The sequence below is a fragment of the Canis lupus genome, chromosome 2, assembly GCF_048164855.1.
Source record: "Canis lupus baileyi chromosome 2, mCanLup2.hap1, whole genome shotgun sequence".
NCBI classification, from domain to species: Eukaryota; Metazoa; Chordata; class Mammalia; order Carnivora; family Canidae; genus Canis; species Canis lupus.
In genome coordinates this window covers 50,593,840-50,610,146 of record NC_132839.1, presented here as the reverse complement: position 1 = coordinate 50,610,146, position 16,307 = coordinate 50,593,840, and the positions used below count along the sequence as shown (strand labels likewise).

Sequence of the window (16,307 nt, the reverse complement as noted above, 5' to 3'; positions counted from 1 at the left end):
TGTTCTACAACACTAACCAATTTAAGCAGCTCTGAAATATTCACTGGTAGAAAGGGAGTATTTAATGAAGCAGGAGCTATCTATAAGCTGCAAAGGCTAAGAAAATCATTGTTCTTCCAACAAGCTCAAACTTCTAACAGACTGTTTAATTTTAGAAATGTATAGAATAAGTTATTTTACAGTGTATCACACTCTTATATCACATAACTTTGTTCCTCAGCATAGATACTCAGTTTTGGCCAAATACTGATTTTGGCCAAAAAGTTTATTCAACACGCTTAGTTTTTTCCTTAAGAATCATTTTATTTCTGTTAATGCACGCAAGTAAAATTTCCAAGTTATTCATTCTGTAGGTGTGCCCTCAAGGAAACTCCAAAACTGACCAAATAAAATAACATATAATGGTTACAAAAGGTTTATGTTTTCTAGAGAGCAGAGAATTCACCCATCAAGTACCGTACTTTGGCTCATGTTTTCTTCCACCTGCGTCCATGGTAAAGTCAGAAATGTTTGCAGGATCACGTGCTGCTGGGCAGCCTAGGTGGCTCAGCAGTTTAGCACTGCCTTCAACCCAGAGGTAGTGATCCTAGAGACCCGGGATCGAGTCCCACGTCGGGCTCCCTGCATAGAGCCTGCTTCTCCCTCTGCCTGTGTCTCTGCCTCTCTCGCGCGCGCTCTGTGTTTCTCATGAATAAATAAATAAAGTCTTTAAAAAAAAAAAAAAAAAGATCATGTGCTGCTGCCACAGAGGGTTTGCTACCAGAGGTTAAGCTGTGTGACTTTATAGCAACCTGAGGAAATACACCTCAGAGTATCTGCTGGAAGGTTCTAAACAAGAAGCACCAAAGTAGCAGGGAGCCCTTCCCAGTTTACACTCAGTCCTACTGCCATATCTCTACCAGAACAGAGCCCCAGATGACACAGTGAGAAAGGAGGATGAATGGACAAACATAAGGATGGACGGACAGGTGAGATCTGAGCCACAGAAACAAAGTTTAAAAAGAAAAAAATCCTCCCCTCTGGCTACTAGTTTATTATTTTTTTTAATTTTTATTTATGATAGGCACACAGTGAGAGAGAGAGAGAGAGGCAGAGACACAGGCAGAGGGAGAAGCAGGCTCCATGCACCGGGAGCCCGATGTGGGATTTGATCCCGGATCTCCAGGATCGCGCCCCGGGCCAAAGGCAGGCGCCAAACCGCTGCGCCACCCAGGGATCCCTGGCTACTAGTTTAAAAGTAAGTGGGGCGCCTGGGTGGCTCAGTGGTTGAGCGTCTGCCTTTGGCTCAGGTTGTGATCCCAGGGTCCTGGGATCGAGTCCCACATTGGGTCCCCTGCAGGGAGCCAGGGAGCCTGCTTCTCCCTATGCCTCTATGTCTCTCGTGAATAAATAAAATCTTTAAAAACAACAACAACAAAAAAAAAAAAAAAAAAAGGAAGTTTGTACATATGTTTCATTCTTTCCCCTTGTAAGCAAAAGCAAAGGCTCCGAACTTGTTTTATGCCAGATGGGCTACTGAGGACCCACTTGTCAAGTCCTTAAAGAGAACCCTGGAAAAGCCATCGCTATATTAACAGAACATCTTGCTCAACAGCACTCTGCTCCATTGTGCAATAAGTATACATAAGTAGTTACTCTACCCTCTGACCCTGAACTCAGGTTTTAAGTGTAAAATGTCAAAAGGAGGTCTTGAGAGTAGAATCTGTAGACCCAAACTCTTTGAGAGAGGCCAGTATTGCACTGCAATAAACCATGATCTAGTGCCTCACTATCCGCCAGGCTGAGTCTGTGCTCTGCATATGCACACGTGTCATCTGTACCTGGACAGATCCTTGGACTTTGGAGCTTGAGCCTGGTTCTGTTACTTCACTTTACCTCAATTTCCTCAATTATAAAATGTGGGTAATAACACCTGACCTATCCACTCATTAGGGTGTCTTGAGAACCAATGTAAAAGGGAAGCTCGCATGTAAACAACACTACTTTTAAAATCATATGATGGGCAGGGGCGACTGGGTGGCTCAGTGGTTAAGCATCTGTCTTTGGCTCAGGGTGTGATCCTGGGGTCCTCGGATCAAGTCCCACATCAGGCTCCCTGCAGGGAAGCCTGCTTCTCCCTCTCCCGGTGTCTCTGCCTCTCTGTGTTTCTCATGAATAAATAAATAAAAATCTTAAAAAAAAAATATGATGGGTAATATAAATGGAAAGGAGAGGTCAGAATCAAATAGAAAGCTGTCAACCCTTCCCTAATTGAGTGTTAATCACCCTGTATCCCAGTGGCTTCTTCCTCCTGTCAACTTTTGTAGAGGGAAGATAATGGGCTGCAGAATTCCACAGACGTGTGTGTGACAGGAGCGCTAATACTTTCTATAAAGCCTTGGGCTAGTTACCTTAGCTCTCTGAGCCTTCATATTTCATCTGTACAACACAAATAAGGCCAATTTCAGAAATGCTGTCATAAGGTGGAAGCAAAGTATTAGCTGTAATGCACCCACCATGATTTCTAGTGCACTGCAGACCCTCATTAAACAAAGAGATTTACTGAACAGATACAGAAAATGACACGAAGATGAACACTTTGAAACTTGCTCTCTGGGCCAATGAAATATTTCAACACTTTTACATCAACACTCGAGAGCTGACATTCTCTACAGGAATACCCTTCATGTAAGGGTGGCAGTGATGCAAATGATCCCTTGTCCATCTGGAGCTCTCTGTTCTATCACCCAGAGGTATCACATCACAGCATGGAACAGAAAACCAAACTAATTTTTCACAAGTGTGATCTATTATACTAGAGAATGATTTCAAACTCTTATCAAGCAGCAACAACCATATACTTCCCAGAAATACTTTTAAGGTTCTGGCAAAATTTCTTTAATGTATGAAAAATCTATATGGCTCTAGAAGTAATGAGGAATTAAGGAAAGGGCAATAATGGATACCATTTATACTGGTCACCATGTTAGCGTTCTAGCTGCTTTCCTTCATTTATTTCTCAAAGCAACTACCCTGGAGATGGCCCTCTTGTTTTTCCAATGTTACAAACTGGGCTGGGATTCAAGTGGGTAAGAGGATCACCCAAGAACACAGCTTCACAGAGGCTGACCCTGGGTTCATGACTACTCGCCTGGCTCAACACAAAATCTGCCCATCTCTCTACCAACTTCAATTCACAGAAAGCTATGACAAAAATCACAAAAAAGATACTCTAGGTAGACCAATCAATTGGAATTTGAGTTTCATTAATCAGTGAAGTATCATTTTACTGATAATGTGACTACAGGAGGAACTATTACACAGAGTACCTTACAGTCTAACAGAGCATCTGCACAAATATCACTCGATTCTAACAAGCTGGTGACATAGGCCAACTGGGTATTATCCAAGGGATGAGAAACTCAGAATGGGTAGGTGACTACCCACTTTATTTTTTTTCAAGTCACACAGGCTACTAAGTGGGGAAGCTTGGATTTTAACTAAGCTCTCTGTCCCCAAGCAGTTCCACTATACCATACCGTCTTCTCCTCAAGCTAAGGTATCTATTGCCCTTGTTATCTGCTCCAAACAGTAACCATCATCTGTGTGACAAATAACCCCTGTTTCTTCACAGTGCATATGCCAGCCCCTTGGTTATAATTCCAAGAGGTAAGTGTTCTTATCCTTATTTGTTTTTAAGCAGATATAGAAACTGAGGCTTAGAGAGGAAAGTTATTTAATGCATCCAAAGCTACAGATGGCAGAGCCAAAATGCAAACTTTGCTTTGACTCCAAAGTCTGCCCACTTAGCCACTACCTGGAACTGCCTCTTGGTCTCAGCTCTTCCCCTCCCTCAAATGAGTGATCAAGGTTCCCAGACTGCTTATGTGTTGTGTGAGAGATGTCTGATAGCACCTGGCTCTCATATTCTCTTTCTGGATGACTGTGTGCAACACCCATCTAATGTCACCTCCCAGCCTTAGCTAAATGAAGAGCCTCAAGACTTGGGTTCTCTCCCTCTTCTACCCATCACTAACTAGGAGACCTCAGGGCAGGAGGATGTTCAACTAACTTCTCTTCAAAGTGGGGGAGACAACTGTGCATTTACCTAAAAGCAAGGGTAGGCCTAAGTGTTCTGGATAACATTTCTCCTCAGGCAAGATTGGTAACATTTTGTTTAAGGTGAATTCTCAGGTCACAAATACAACCATATTCAAAATGCAAGATCAAACTATAAGCTAAAATAAAAGAGCAAGGAGTCAACAAAATCTCTCCATTCCATCACTGAACTCAGTGAAAGTCAGTAATAATGGATTACAGAAAAGGGAGGCTGTCAGAAAAACATCCTGAAGAATTACTGCTGTCTCTTTGGATTCAGTATCAATTCAAGAGTCCTCTAAAGATATGGGTCTTATTTAAATAATCTTTCTACTTCCAAGCACAGCAGAATCGATTTTCACACAGAAGTGACTCCATTTATCAGAACAGATTATCAAAACAAGCCTCAGGCACATAAACACAAACAGAACTTGGACTCTAAATGGCCACGTCTTCCTCCCCCATCTCCAAAAAAACCAAAAACCAAACAACAACAACAACAACAACATCAGGGTAAGCAGCAAGGAAGGGAAACAACAGATTTATTTTGGGAGACATTTATTTTTTTTTTTAAGATTTTTTATTTATTCATTATAGACATAGACATAGAGAGAGAGGCAGAGGGAGAAGCAGACTCCATACAGGGAGCCCAATGTGGGACTTGATCCCGGGTCTCCAGGATCACGCCCCGGGCCAAAGGCAGGCACTAAACCGCTGAGCCACCCAGGGATCCCCATTTTGGGAGACATTTAAAAGGATTTAAATAAACTTGAATTTTCAGTTAAGACTGCCATGCCAGTAGTTATTTTGTAAGTGCAGAAATGTATGTAACCCTACCTTAATTTCATATCAACTGAAGATAGAATAAAATGAAATGGACCTATATGGAAAAACTTAATTTAAAAAGGGGGAGAAGTAAGAACACCCCAATCTAAAGATTTTAGTGAAGTATTAGATGGTGTCATACAGTGAAACAATTCGTAGCTTTTCACAAACCACCCTGTGAGTCTCACAAGATAAACTTCTTGATCAGAAACACATATGCATAAACTTTTGCCTATAATTTTAAAGGCCAAAGACCCTCTGAAGTCTATTCTTGGGCCCCTTGTTCAGAATCCTCGGAGTGGAAGGAGCTCTGGACAGCTTTTCAGGTGACCTGGCTTTTGGTGCTGGGTGGGCCCCCTTGTCACTCTGATCCAATCACTGACTCTCTGGATCTCAGCTCCTCCTCATCCGTTAATGATGATCTTTCCTGATTCGATGGTGGAAATTCTAGCAAAGTCTACTAACATCACAGTAAGACTGGGCAACCGTAAAATCACCTCCTTACCATCTTTTATTTGCTAATTTTTAATCTCCTACTGTGGTCCTCTACTTGAAGATTTCTCAAGTTGGCTTTCTTTCCCTTCACAAAAGGAGGTAAAGTGGCTTTTGCACATGGAACAGAGCTTGTACTATGAAGCAAGCCAAAAAAATCTTCTCTAAGAACAAACATTCTTGTTTCCTTAAAGCCACGTTGCAGTAAGTCTTGTGACATCCTCACCGAGCATATAATAAAGCTGTTGTAATCACTTTATTTCCCCATTTGGATGACAATCCTTAACCAACTCTGCTTCCCAGCAAAAACTCTGAGCTATAAGATCACTTTTAGAGGAACTGCTTTCCAACCTCCCCAGGGTTACTTATAGAGTTAATTGTTTCAACTTCTGGAACAAGGCTTCTTGTCCTAATGCCCTGAGGCAAACAGCAGAAGGAATCTAATCACTGGCCAGATGGGAAGTAGAAGGAATGGAATAGATCACTCCCTGGAATACTGTCATAGGAGAGCTCAAGTATCCAGAGCTCATTTGAGATGAAGAGCACCCCTCCTACTGTCATCGTATCTGTAGCACCCATTAGAAAGTGTCTGAAAAGAACCTTCTGTCTGGCTTGACTAGAAAACTTATAAACTGAGTAGGTGACTGGAAACAACAAAGGACCTGTTTATGTAACAGCATGTAGCATTACATTCTGAAATCTCTTCTTGGCCCTTACAGACCTCCCCCCCCACCCCCATTCTTTCCCCAAGCAACTAAATTAAGTCGAACATGAGCAAAAGATTGGAGACTTTGGGAATATCCACTTAACTTACAAGTGTCCCTCGATTACTAAAGAACATGAATCCCAGGGGGTTTATTCTTGTTAAGATTATATGGCCAAAAAGATGTGGTGAACATAAAACAGTAAAAACTATGTATTAAACTAGAGAAACTGAAGTTTCTGCCTTTTATAAATATTCCAGTGAAAAGGGTCGGCGTTGTAATGCATTTCTTTCTCTATACAAGAAAAAAAGGACTCTTCAGATGTTTTGACTAACAACTTTTCTTCAAAGGACTCTATCTAAAGAGTCAGAATGCTAACAACTGAACACACAGACACTCAGGATTTCCTACTGCCCTGTTTCCAGGGCAACTCGGTTGCTTTCTGCTGCTACTCATATGAAGAGACCACAGCTCTTGATTTTATTCATAGAAATTACATTCAGACCAAACCTGAGTGGTTCGGCATATTTTCTGCACATAATTATTACATTAAAATATTTGTTTCTAATTAACTCAAGTCTCGAAGACGTAATAGGAAAATGTATGGCAGAGAAAAACTTTTTTCTTGTACCAAACCAGGATAAACTACATACATGGTAATGGAATGCTAGTCCCACACACAATACCTATTTTGAGTTTTCAGTAAAATGGAAGAGGCAAGAAGCAGTGAGGCAGGGAGAGAAGCTGGTACCAGGACTTACGTTTGTGTCTCTCAGACAATGAAGTAAGTGGTTAGCAGGAGCAAGCTTATAAGCCTCCAGCAGAAGGCAAGGCACAGAGCTGAGGTTTTAATTTGTGGCAAACTGGCACTAAGATGCCAAGTGGGCGGTGCCGCCATGAATCAGGGGGTGGGGCTAGTGATGAGGGGGAAGGACTGGGGAGAAAGAGCACTTACTGGGTTAGAAGCTGGTGCAGCTTGTGATAACCCCGCTCCAAGGCCAAGCTCACAGGTGTTGCTCCTTCCTGGTTGTGGATGCTGAGAGCCCCGCGGCCACCTGGCTTCTGCAACAGGAACCACGTCAACCTCAGCAGCCCCAGCCGCACAGCGAAATGCATCAGTGTTTCCCGGGGGCTGCCATCTGTACATGGAAGAGAAAGCCCAGTGAGAAGAACGTGAGAAAAACAAGCACACAAACAGAAAAACAAATGAGCACCACTGCCGCCAAGTACGTAAGATCCTGAAGTTAAACCACAGCACAAACAGTGTGACAGTGGCGGGGTACAACCAGCTCTCCCATAAGGAGAGTACAAAGCTGGAACACAGTAGAAGCAAAGCCTCCAGAGAGAACCAAACCATTTCTATATTCTGACTTACTACATTTGTGCAATCCATTTATGTAGGCAGATTTATAAAGGGAAATTCACACATGTGTTCTTTTCCTTAAAGGAGAGAGAGAGTGAGAGAGAGAAATACAGCCTCACCACGTGGGGACCCAAGGGGAATAGCTGTTGGGGCTTAGATGGGTGTATGGTAAAAGGCATAATTAAGGAAAAAATAACACCCAGGCAGGAGCTGGCTAAACACTAAGAACAGGTTCTGCTCGTTAAGTATACACAGGTCTTTTTATTCCCCCACATTAAGGGCAAATCAAATTGCCGGCACTGCCAGCTTTTTTGTTTTGTTTAATGAAAGAAAGAAATGCATCTCCAGGCACATTAAGAAAGACTAATTTTAAGATAATATACTAGTAAGTTCAGAAAGAAAAACATGTTCTTGGGCTTATTTCACTTAAAGGGAGGGTTCCCGTTGGTACAGCGAGTCATGCTGAAAGTGGTGGAATGAGAAAGGGCTCTGGAATGAGACAAATCTGGGTTCGGATGTGGCCATTTATCATCTATGACTGGGCCTCATCCATTCCTACCTCTCTGAGCTTCATTTCTTCATCTCTGGGTGAGGCACCTTCATCTAACAACCAGGGTGGCGAAACTCAGGGATGAAGACTGTATGAGATCCTCACTAAGTGCCAGGTTCCCTCCCTTTCCCTGCTTTCTCCTTTGGTTGTTCACTAACCACCTCTCTCTTCCTCAGGCCTTCTCCTGTGATGACAGACCAACAGCCAGGGCAGGGCTGCAGTGCACAGCCTCACAGGCCGGCCATGGCTCACTTCCAGGGGCGCCACTCAGACAACAGAATAGAAATGGTGCCCAGGAGCTATACCTGCCTTCCTCTCATTCTCCATGGCTTCCACAAGCCTCAATTTCTTCACTGGGCATTCCCAGACTTCTTGGACCCCAGGGCTTTCCCCTTACACCTAAGTCCTCTATGCTTCTTACATGAACAGCAATTAATTAAGAACAAGTGCATCTTTGAACCTGTGATTTTACACCGAATCTCCCTGCTTTCCAATGTCACATATGTATCACTTTAGTCTCCCTATTGCCAACGTAAAATTTTCTTAGATGGAAAAGCCACCTTTCATATTTTTACATTTTTCCTACAGAACTATGCACACTGACTAATTCAAGAATTTATAGGGTGTTCAGCAGAGGCACGTGGCTGGAAAGAAATCAACACACCAGAAGAAACCATGGCATGTGCAGGTACATACTGTAATAATCAACACCTCAGAGCAGGTAGCAGGGCCAGACAAAAGGGCAAAAAGATCCTTCACAGATCAAATATCACCACCTGACTTGTGCTTTACAGTTGTTCACAAGCACTCCTTATCAAAACCAAAGAGCTAATAAGTCATCGACCAGGAACTATGTGACTTTTTAGAGACTGGTCAATTCCAGCCTTACTAGGTGACACCTCCTCAAAGCAATTTTCTCTCCACCCTCACCCTTTCCAATCCTGATTTGAGTCAGCTTAGTATTTCCGAGTTCCAACAACAAAGCCATCCACCTGCTTGAAGCTGGCACCCTGATTCCTGCACCTGTATCCTCCTGAAATCATTCTAAGGTCCTAAGCAGCAGGTACCACATGTACTTGCAGGTCACTCCCTTTCTGCAATCAACCGACAACAAAGAAATGTAATGCAGGTCAAGACCCTAGAGGTGCCATGCTCTGGGCTACGTATTTTGCATTAATGCTTCTCACATGTTATCCTCAGTTTGCAGACAAAGGTTAATAACTTACCCACAACAAGAATCAGCAAGATTTGAAAATTCTTCTGTCTAGAAACCATAGCTTCTCCATTAACTCCACTCCCTTTTTCTAAAAACCAAGCAATCATGCAAGGGAGCTAATGCGGTTTACAAAGCACCTTTTAATGTTTTTCTCCAATAAATAAAAATTTTTGCCCAACTTATCTTTTGTTACTGTTTTTATTCCTTTTGTCTCAGTTTAAACTCTAGCACACCTACAATTTAGGACCAATTTCTGTTCTGTGGTCTCTATATTCTGTATTTTTTCCTCTCATGATCCTTTGTCTTTCTCCTCTGTATTTTGAAAGTTACTTAACTTTGTTCTTCAGATTTCTAACTTCATTTCCTGTGATGTCAACTGAGTCCTTTGTCCCCAATTTGAATTTAATTATGCTGTGGGATTCTGGATGTCCCTGCATCATTTCAAGTAACTCTCTTACCATCTTTGCCCTCACTGTGATGGCTTTTTTGCAGATGTAATTAGAGGCCCTAATCAGTTGATTTAATAAGGAAGATTATCCTGGATAATCTGGATAGGTCTAACTGAATCAGCTGGAAAGCTTTGAAAGTAGGGCTGAGGTTTCCCTGGAGGATGGCCTGAGCCTGTGCTCATGGGACTCCATCCTGCTCCAGATCTCATCCTTTCCTGACTCACTGATGATGACAACTTTGGCTCATTTCAGTGGGTATGAGCTTGTCCATGATCTTCTCTATTCCTGCCCTATGAATCTTGGACTTGCTTAACTAGCCTCCACAATCATGTAAACCATGCCCTGCAAAAAATCTTAATGCAGATTTCTCCTGCTGGTCCTGACTCTCTGGTTGAAACCTGACTGAGGGGCTTCTGGCATATTAAATACTCCCTAAACTTATTTTTCTTCTGGTTGCTTCCTTCTCTAACTTCGTAAGTCTGCCCTCTGAGCTTTTAAAGGACAAATGCAAACTCTCTTCTAAATTTTTCCTTGGCTCCTTAAAGAAAGTCTCTTAAAGTCTTCTATCTGAATATTCATCATACTTTTCTGTTCCCTTGAGGCTATACTTTATCTCATAGACCCTGTGTTGGTTGGCTGCCTTTCCCATTTAACCATGCTCAATTGAAAAATCTCTACGGAGGCTTGGTTTCCACCCATAGAGAAGATGTAGAAGTAGAAATGTCTTAAGTCCAGCTTGTTATCTATTTATGTGCTGGGAGCACCTCCCACACCTATTCCCTCTGATCTGCAGAGAAAGCTGATGTACCTTGCCTAGCAGGCATTCAACCACAATGAGTATGCTAGATGGCTGCAACTTTTCCAAAGTGTCAGATTTGTGACAAAGTAAAATGTCCTAAATTCTGTGAATATAGCAACCAAAGACTTTTTCCTTCCCCATCAATCCACCTAAATGCCCTGTCTCACAGTAAACTCTTTGAATCTATATCTATGAGACTCCTAAATCACCATTCTTTCTACTATGGCATAAAGGGTCTTAGATAAAGCTACAGTCCCACATGATGCAGGGAAGGAAAACTGTGGTCCAGTGTGAGCAAGGGGCTTGTAGAAAAATGGTAACTGTAGCCTTGTTATAGAATCAAGGTCTGAGAGGCAACAAAACCTTCTGGAGCTAAGGTCCTGCCATGACAAGGAACTGCTTCTGCTTGTCCTGGAGTCAACAGAGATTAATCCTATGCCAAGAAAAAAAATCCCTAGTGGTCTTTTTATATTTTACTATTTTATTTCCTTTCAGCTATGATAGCTAAAAAAAGATGCAAATGTTAGTGAGTGTAGCTAAGGAAATAGTTTCACAGGAGGGGTGCAGGAACTAAAACAGCAAACAGTTAAGGCTGAGGTTCTAGTAACCAATATCCCATATACAGAACTGAGAACACCCTGTTTTGGGTGCAGTCTTTCTTAAACCTGTCTGATCCTGCTCCACCCAAATTTCTCCCTGTGGGGAGGATTCCCACCCCAAAAGACGATCAGATCTTTTCATTCAGTCCTACAATACCATAAGTCAGAAGGAAGATCTCCCCTAGGATGTCTCTCCTCCACCCTTTTCTTCAGAGCTAGTGGACCCGCCCTTGCCACCCTAGAGAGTTCCTTGCGAGGAAACCATCTCAGCTCACCACTTTCACTCATCACTGAGGCTCTGAGGAGTCAAGACAAGGAAGTGAGACTTGGTCACTCACAGGGAAGATCTGTTTGCCCCACCATTCACCCTCTGCCCAGATGCATCCTTACCACTTGCATTTAAAGCAGAACTAAGGCCACAAGTACAGTGTAGAAATTGCTTCATGTAACTAGGGCTGGAAGGACTAGATGCACAAACTCCCTCTTGCTCGTGGCTTAAAGTGAAGAGCAACTTTATAAATAAGTAAAAGCAAAAACAAAACGGTTTTGTTCTGCTTCAAAGAACTATTCTTTCTAGTAGCCTTCTATAGGACATGTCAGTGTCCCTCCTAGAGCTCATCGATGTTCTGTCTCCAGTAGGTTACTGAAGAGTGGCTAAGGTATATTCAAAACAAAACAGCTCACACACCAGTATGCAAACACTCTTCCAATAAGTCTTCCTCCCTTTTACAGATAAAGAAGCTGGGAAACAGAGATGTACTTTGTACAAACTCTTGCAATGAAGCTAGGCTGTAAACAAGTGGAGCCCACTGCCTATGCCCCTCCCATATTACAGTATCAAATCTACACCAAGAATTCTCAAAGTTATGTTCATGCCTGCTGTGCAGGGAGACCAAGGCTATGGAAATAATATATAATTTGTTTCAAATAGGCGCCTATATGCACTTGTTCCTGAGGAGAAATCTTAAGCTATTTTCAAAGGAGTCACTGACCTGAAAAAAGTTAAAAAGCACTGCATCTAAACAAAGAGCAGGAGGATTAACCACACATCTTACATGATCCTGTTGTGCAAATATCAGCCTGGGACACCTGTAAATATTCCAGCTTTCAATAGCAAGCAGTCCTGTTATATAACAGGGTGCCCTGTTTACCTGTCTCATTATCCTAGGCAACAAGCCTGCACCGTACCTTCTTCCTTTAGGTACCTTTGCAACTCACTGAGGTGAGCAAAATGTTCCTTTACACTAGTCCCTTAATAGCAAGCAAGCACCTCTTAACTGATGCTATGCTGCCCTTAAAGTACCCAGTGCATGTAGATTCTAATCCACAATTAATGGAAGAATTTATGTTGCAGAATGCCAATCTGGCACTGAAATCAGATTCCTGATCCCAGCTGTTGAGTTCAAGGTAGGTCTATAGAGTTCCTTGCATGCATTTCACCTTGCAAAGTATACATACCTAACTTGTTCAATTTCTTTCACTCTTTTAATTATTTGTAATTTATGTACAGTAAAATTCACGTGGGGGAGGGGGGAAGTGTCCTGTGAGTCAGAATGCACGTGTAGATTCTTATAACCACCACTACCAAGACATAAAAAGCACTCCAATATCCAAAATATTCCCTCAAGGCAGCCCTTTGCAGTCAGACTCCTAGGCCCTGGCAACTACTCATCTTTTTTCTTTTCCTATAATCTTGCCCTTTTCAGACTATCTAGAACCATATATTAAGTAACCTCTGGAAATGGACTCCTTTTACTTAGCAAAATGCATCTAGGTTGTTGCATTTGGACCCCTAATAATTTGTCCCTTTCATTATTTTTAAATTTTATTACAACTCCCGTTTTTTTTTTTTTTGTTTGTTTGTTTTTTATTGCTGAATAGTGTTTCATTGTATGGATATATCACTACTGGTTTATATATTCACCCAATGAGGGAGATCTGCATTATTTGCAATGCTGCTATAGATATCTGTGCAAAGATTTTTTGAGTAAAGAGAAGTTTTCATTTCTCTAAGCTAAAGAGCCAAATGTGGAATTGCTGGGTCATAGAATAAAAACTGCCCAACTGTCTTCCAGGATGGCTGTATCATTCTGCAATTCCCCTAGCAATATATGGGATGTTGTTCTGTGGCCTTGCCGGACCCTGGTATTCTTGATTTTATCCTAATAGGTGGGTAATGGTACCTTATTGTGGTTTTAATGCACTTCCCTAAATGTTCAAACCTTTGATTTAGCCTTTGCTAGTACTGCTTGAGCAATTCTGTGCAAAAGAAACTGAAGAAGCACATGGCAAGTCCGCAAAAATTTCAAAGCTGGCCAGTTCCCCCATGTAAGACAAGGAAGCTAAGGACCACGGAGGGGAAGTGACATGCCCAAGGTTTCAGACCTGTGCTTCTTCTAACAGTTCTTTTTAATCATGGTAATATGAACAAACAATCCAACTCCTCTGCCTTCTTTAAATAAGACAAAAACAATAAAAACACCATAAACCCCATAAAAAACTAATGCAATCCCATCTTGATGCTATTTGTAAATGGCAGCCAGAATTATCATTCCCATACCAATACAGAAGAGTAGGGGCTAGAGGTATAAAGCCCCAACATGAAGATTTCTGAAAAGGTACTCATGACCTATATGATGGCAAATATTCTGACCTTTAGATTTTAGCAGTGCAGAGGTTCCTTGGATGCTACAGTCATTAGGCAAAAACAAAAACAAAAATAAAAACAAAAACAAAAACAAAAGAATAAAAGTTTTTTCCTTGATTGGATTTGAGAGTCCACATTGTCTTTTTTATTTTGCTGAGCAGAACTGCACCAGTAGTTTGCTGCAGCCAGCAGGGACACCTTTCCTGCAGTCAATCATAGGATTTAAGAGAAGTAAAGCTGGCAAATACCTCTTTAGCATTCTTCCACGGATGAAGTCTGGAGAGCAAGCATTGAGCATGCCCCTGACCCAGTCCCCCCTAGGCGTTCCTCCTCAGGATCTGCTCACAGGCAGAGAAGGTGACCATGGGTCTGCTCTCCCTACAGGATACCATAACCAGAGTGGGATAGCCACTGAAGGGCATTTCTGTGACTGTCCAGCTCTTTCTAGGATAAAGCAAGAAGAGGAGCAAACCTTCTAAGCAGATGCAGCATCAGTAGCCCAACAAGCTGTCATCTGTAGCAAACATTTTGACCTCCATCTGCTTAACTGCTAAACCTTTCCATTTGATTTAAACTCAGCAGGGAAAGAGGACATTATTTATTGGACCCCAAGCATACACTGTTTCATTTAAATATATATATAAAATCATGAAGTCTAGTAGATACTCATCTGCTACAGGAATGATTATGTAGAAAAACCCCTGAGTAGAGGAACACACACAGTTACTACACCAGTGCTTTTTCTAAAAGTGGAGCCTTTCCTTCAATGAACTCTTATATGGAGAGCTAGCAGATAAAATAAGTTTAAGAGTGGCACTGCTTTGGTTAAAGAAGTGTGGGGTTTCTCAGAGCCCAGGGAGCTCTGGTACTCCCCCCTCCCCCAGGCCTCAATGCCCCATCTGTTCTTTCCTCTAATTCCATGGAGTCTCTAGAAAACTTTAGAATACCATAATGAAAGCCATGTCTTTGATAATTAAATACCAAAAGAATGACAAAAAATTACTCTGCTAATGTCCTCAAGAAGGAAGGGTTGCTTTCTGTGCCTGGGAGAAGCAGCAAGAACCCCTGACCTGCAGCAAGGTGATGTGTGCACCACTCTCTGATATAAGCGGGAACTGATAACAGCCACAGTAAGCTCCTGTTTAGGGCATTTCACGGCAAAAAACAGGCTTAACAGCTCAGCTGAAGAACCGAGAATGGATGCCATCAGGCTGCTCTGCTCCAGTAGCTGCAAGATTTATCCAGCCACTGTGAAAGGCCTGAAGACAATGATTGTACAGAAGCGGCCCCACTGAAAAACTTAAGTACTCCAAACTTGGTCTCTCTGTGGCTCACTGAAGTGCTTACCATGCAAAGTCTGATCTGTCCCCAACACATTCCACTCCGCCGGCAGCTTCAGGTGCCTGAATGCCAGGGCAACCTTCTCATCAAGGGAATTCACATCCCCAGATGGGGGTCCCGACCGGTCAAGAAATCGGGTGAAGTTCAGAGCCTGCTGATTCCCAGCACTGGTCGCTAGGAACTGGGCTGCATCATATGCCTCATCCTGGATGAAATGGAAGTCTTCTTCAGCCACCACAAATACTGGAAGGCCCTCCTTGGAAGCACAGAGCAGCACCTTCACCGTCTCACAGCAGTCATGACCTAAACAAAACACACGGAAAAAAGAAAACAGTATTAGAGCCCTCCCACTAGGAGGAGGACCATGTCAGAGCCTTCCCACTAAAAGGCGGACCATGTCAGAGCCCTCTTGCTGAGATGGGGACCTGTCAGAGCCCTGGGGGTGGGGGTGGGGGTGGGGGACATGACACTGTATCAGAGCCCTCCCACTGGGAGGAGGACCATGTCAGAGGCCTCCTGCTGGAAGGAAGAGAGTATTAGAGTCCTCCTGCTGGAAGGAAGACACTAATGGGTCCTCTCTGTTCTTCTTACACAGTACACAAGTTCTCCTTCCTAAAAGAAACCCCTCCTCCCTCTGCTCTGACAGCAATCCAAACTTCTTTAAACTTCATTTACAGCTCTTTTTGTAAACTATTATTTGCAAGTACGAATTAGTTCCCTTACTGCCAGCAAACAACTTTGTACCCCAAATGTATCTCCTATAGCTAATGTTTGGCAATGAACAGTCTCTGAAGATCTCAGGATGTACTGAATTACAGCCGTTCAACTCAAACGGAGGGAAGAACGAAAGCCCAAGGACCTTATAAGGTCTACCAAGTCTGATACCAACTGAACTGAACTACAGCTGGAAACCCAAGAGGGAGAAAGCCACACAGACTGGTTAATATAAAAGGAATTACAGATTCTGCAGCACTTGGCTCTATTATCACCACAATGCAACAGATCAAACAATTAAACATTTTGAAAAGTACAAAACTACTTGATTTTATTTCATCATTATTAGCAATTCAAGGCCTACAAAACAACTTCCGCTGTCAGATACACGTTCTTTCCTGTAATGGAATGACATCAACGAAATTGCCTGATTCACACAGGGATGACACAATGCTGTGGGCAGAAGTCCAGTGGGGGGTGGGGGGGAGACAGGGGGAGCGAGCATGCCGAGATAAGTGCCCACTGTACAGA

At 42.6% G+C, this 16,307-nt stretch overlaps 1 protein-coding gene across 18 annotated transcripts in view; it reads right to left on the bottom strand.

Moving 5' to 3' along the window:
• The window catches only part of AKAP13 (A-kinase anchoring protein 13), a 320,680-nt gene that overhangs the window by 171,705 nt on the left and 132,668 nt on the right, over positions 1–16,307 (bottom strand). For 17 of the 18 annotated variants that reach the window (XR_012017659.1, XM_072798849.1, XM_072798869.1 and 14 more), the window contains exons 4-5: positions 15,069–15,365; positions 7,054–7,237 (exon numbers count right to left, since the gene is read on the bottom strand). Coding sequence is in view for 16 of the 18 variants with exons in the window: in XM_072798849.1 (XP_072654950.1) it covers positions 7,054–7,237; positions 15,069–15,365 (481 nt within the window). In the remaining 2 variants the exon portion in view is untranslated. Of the gene's footprint in view, positions 1–6,859; positions 6,954–7,053; positions 7,238–15,068; positions 15,366–16,307 lie in introns of those variants that run through there. The other variant, XM_072798986.1, reaches the window with a different exon arrangement.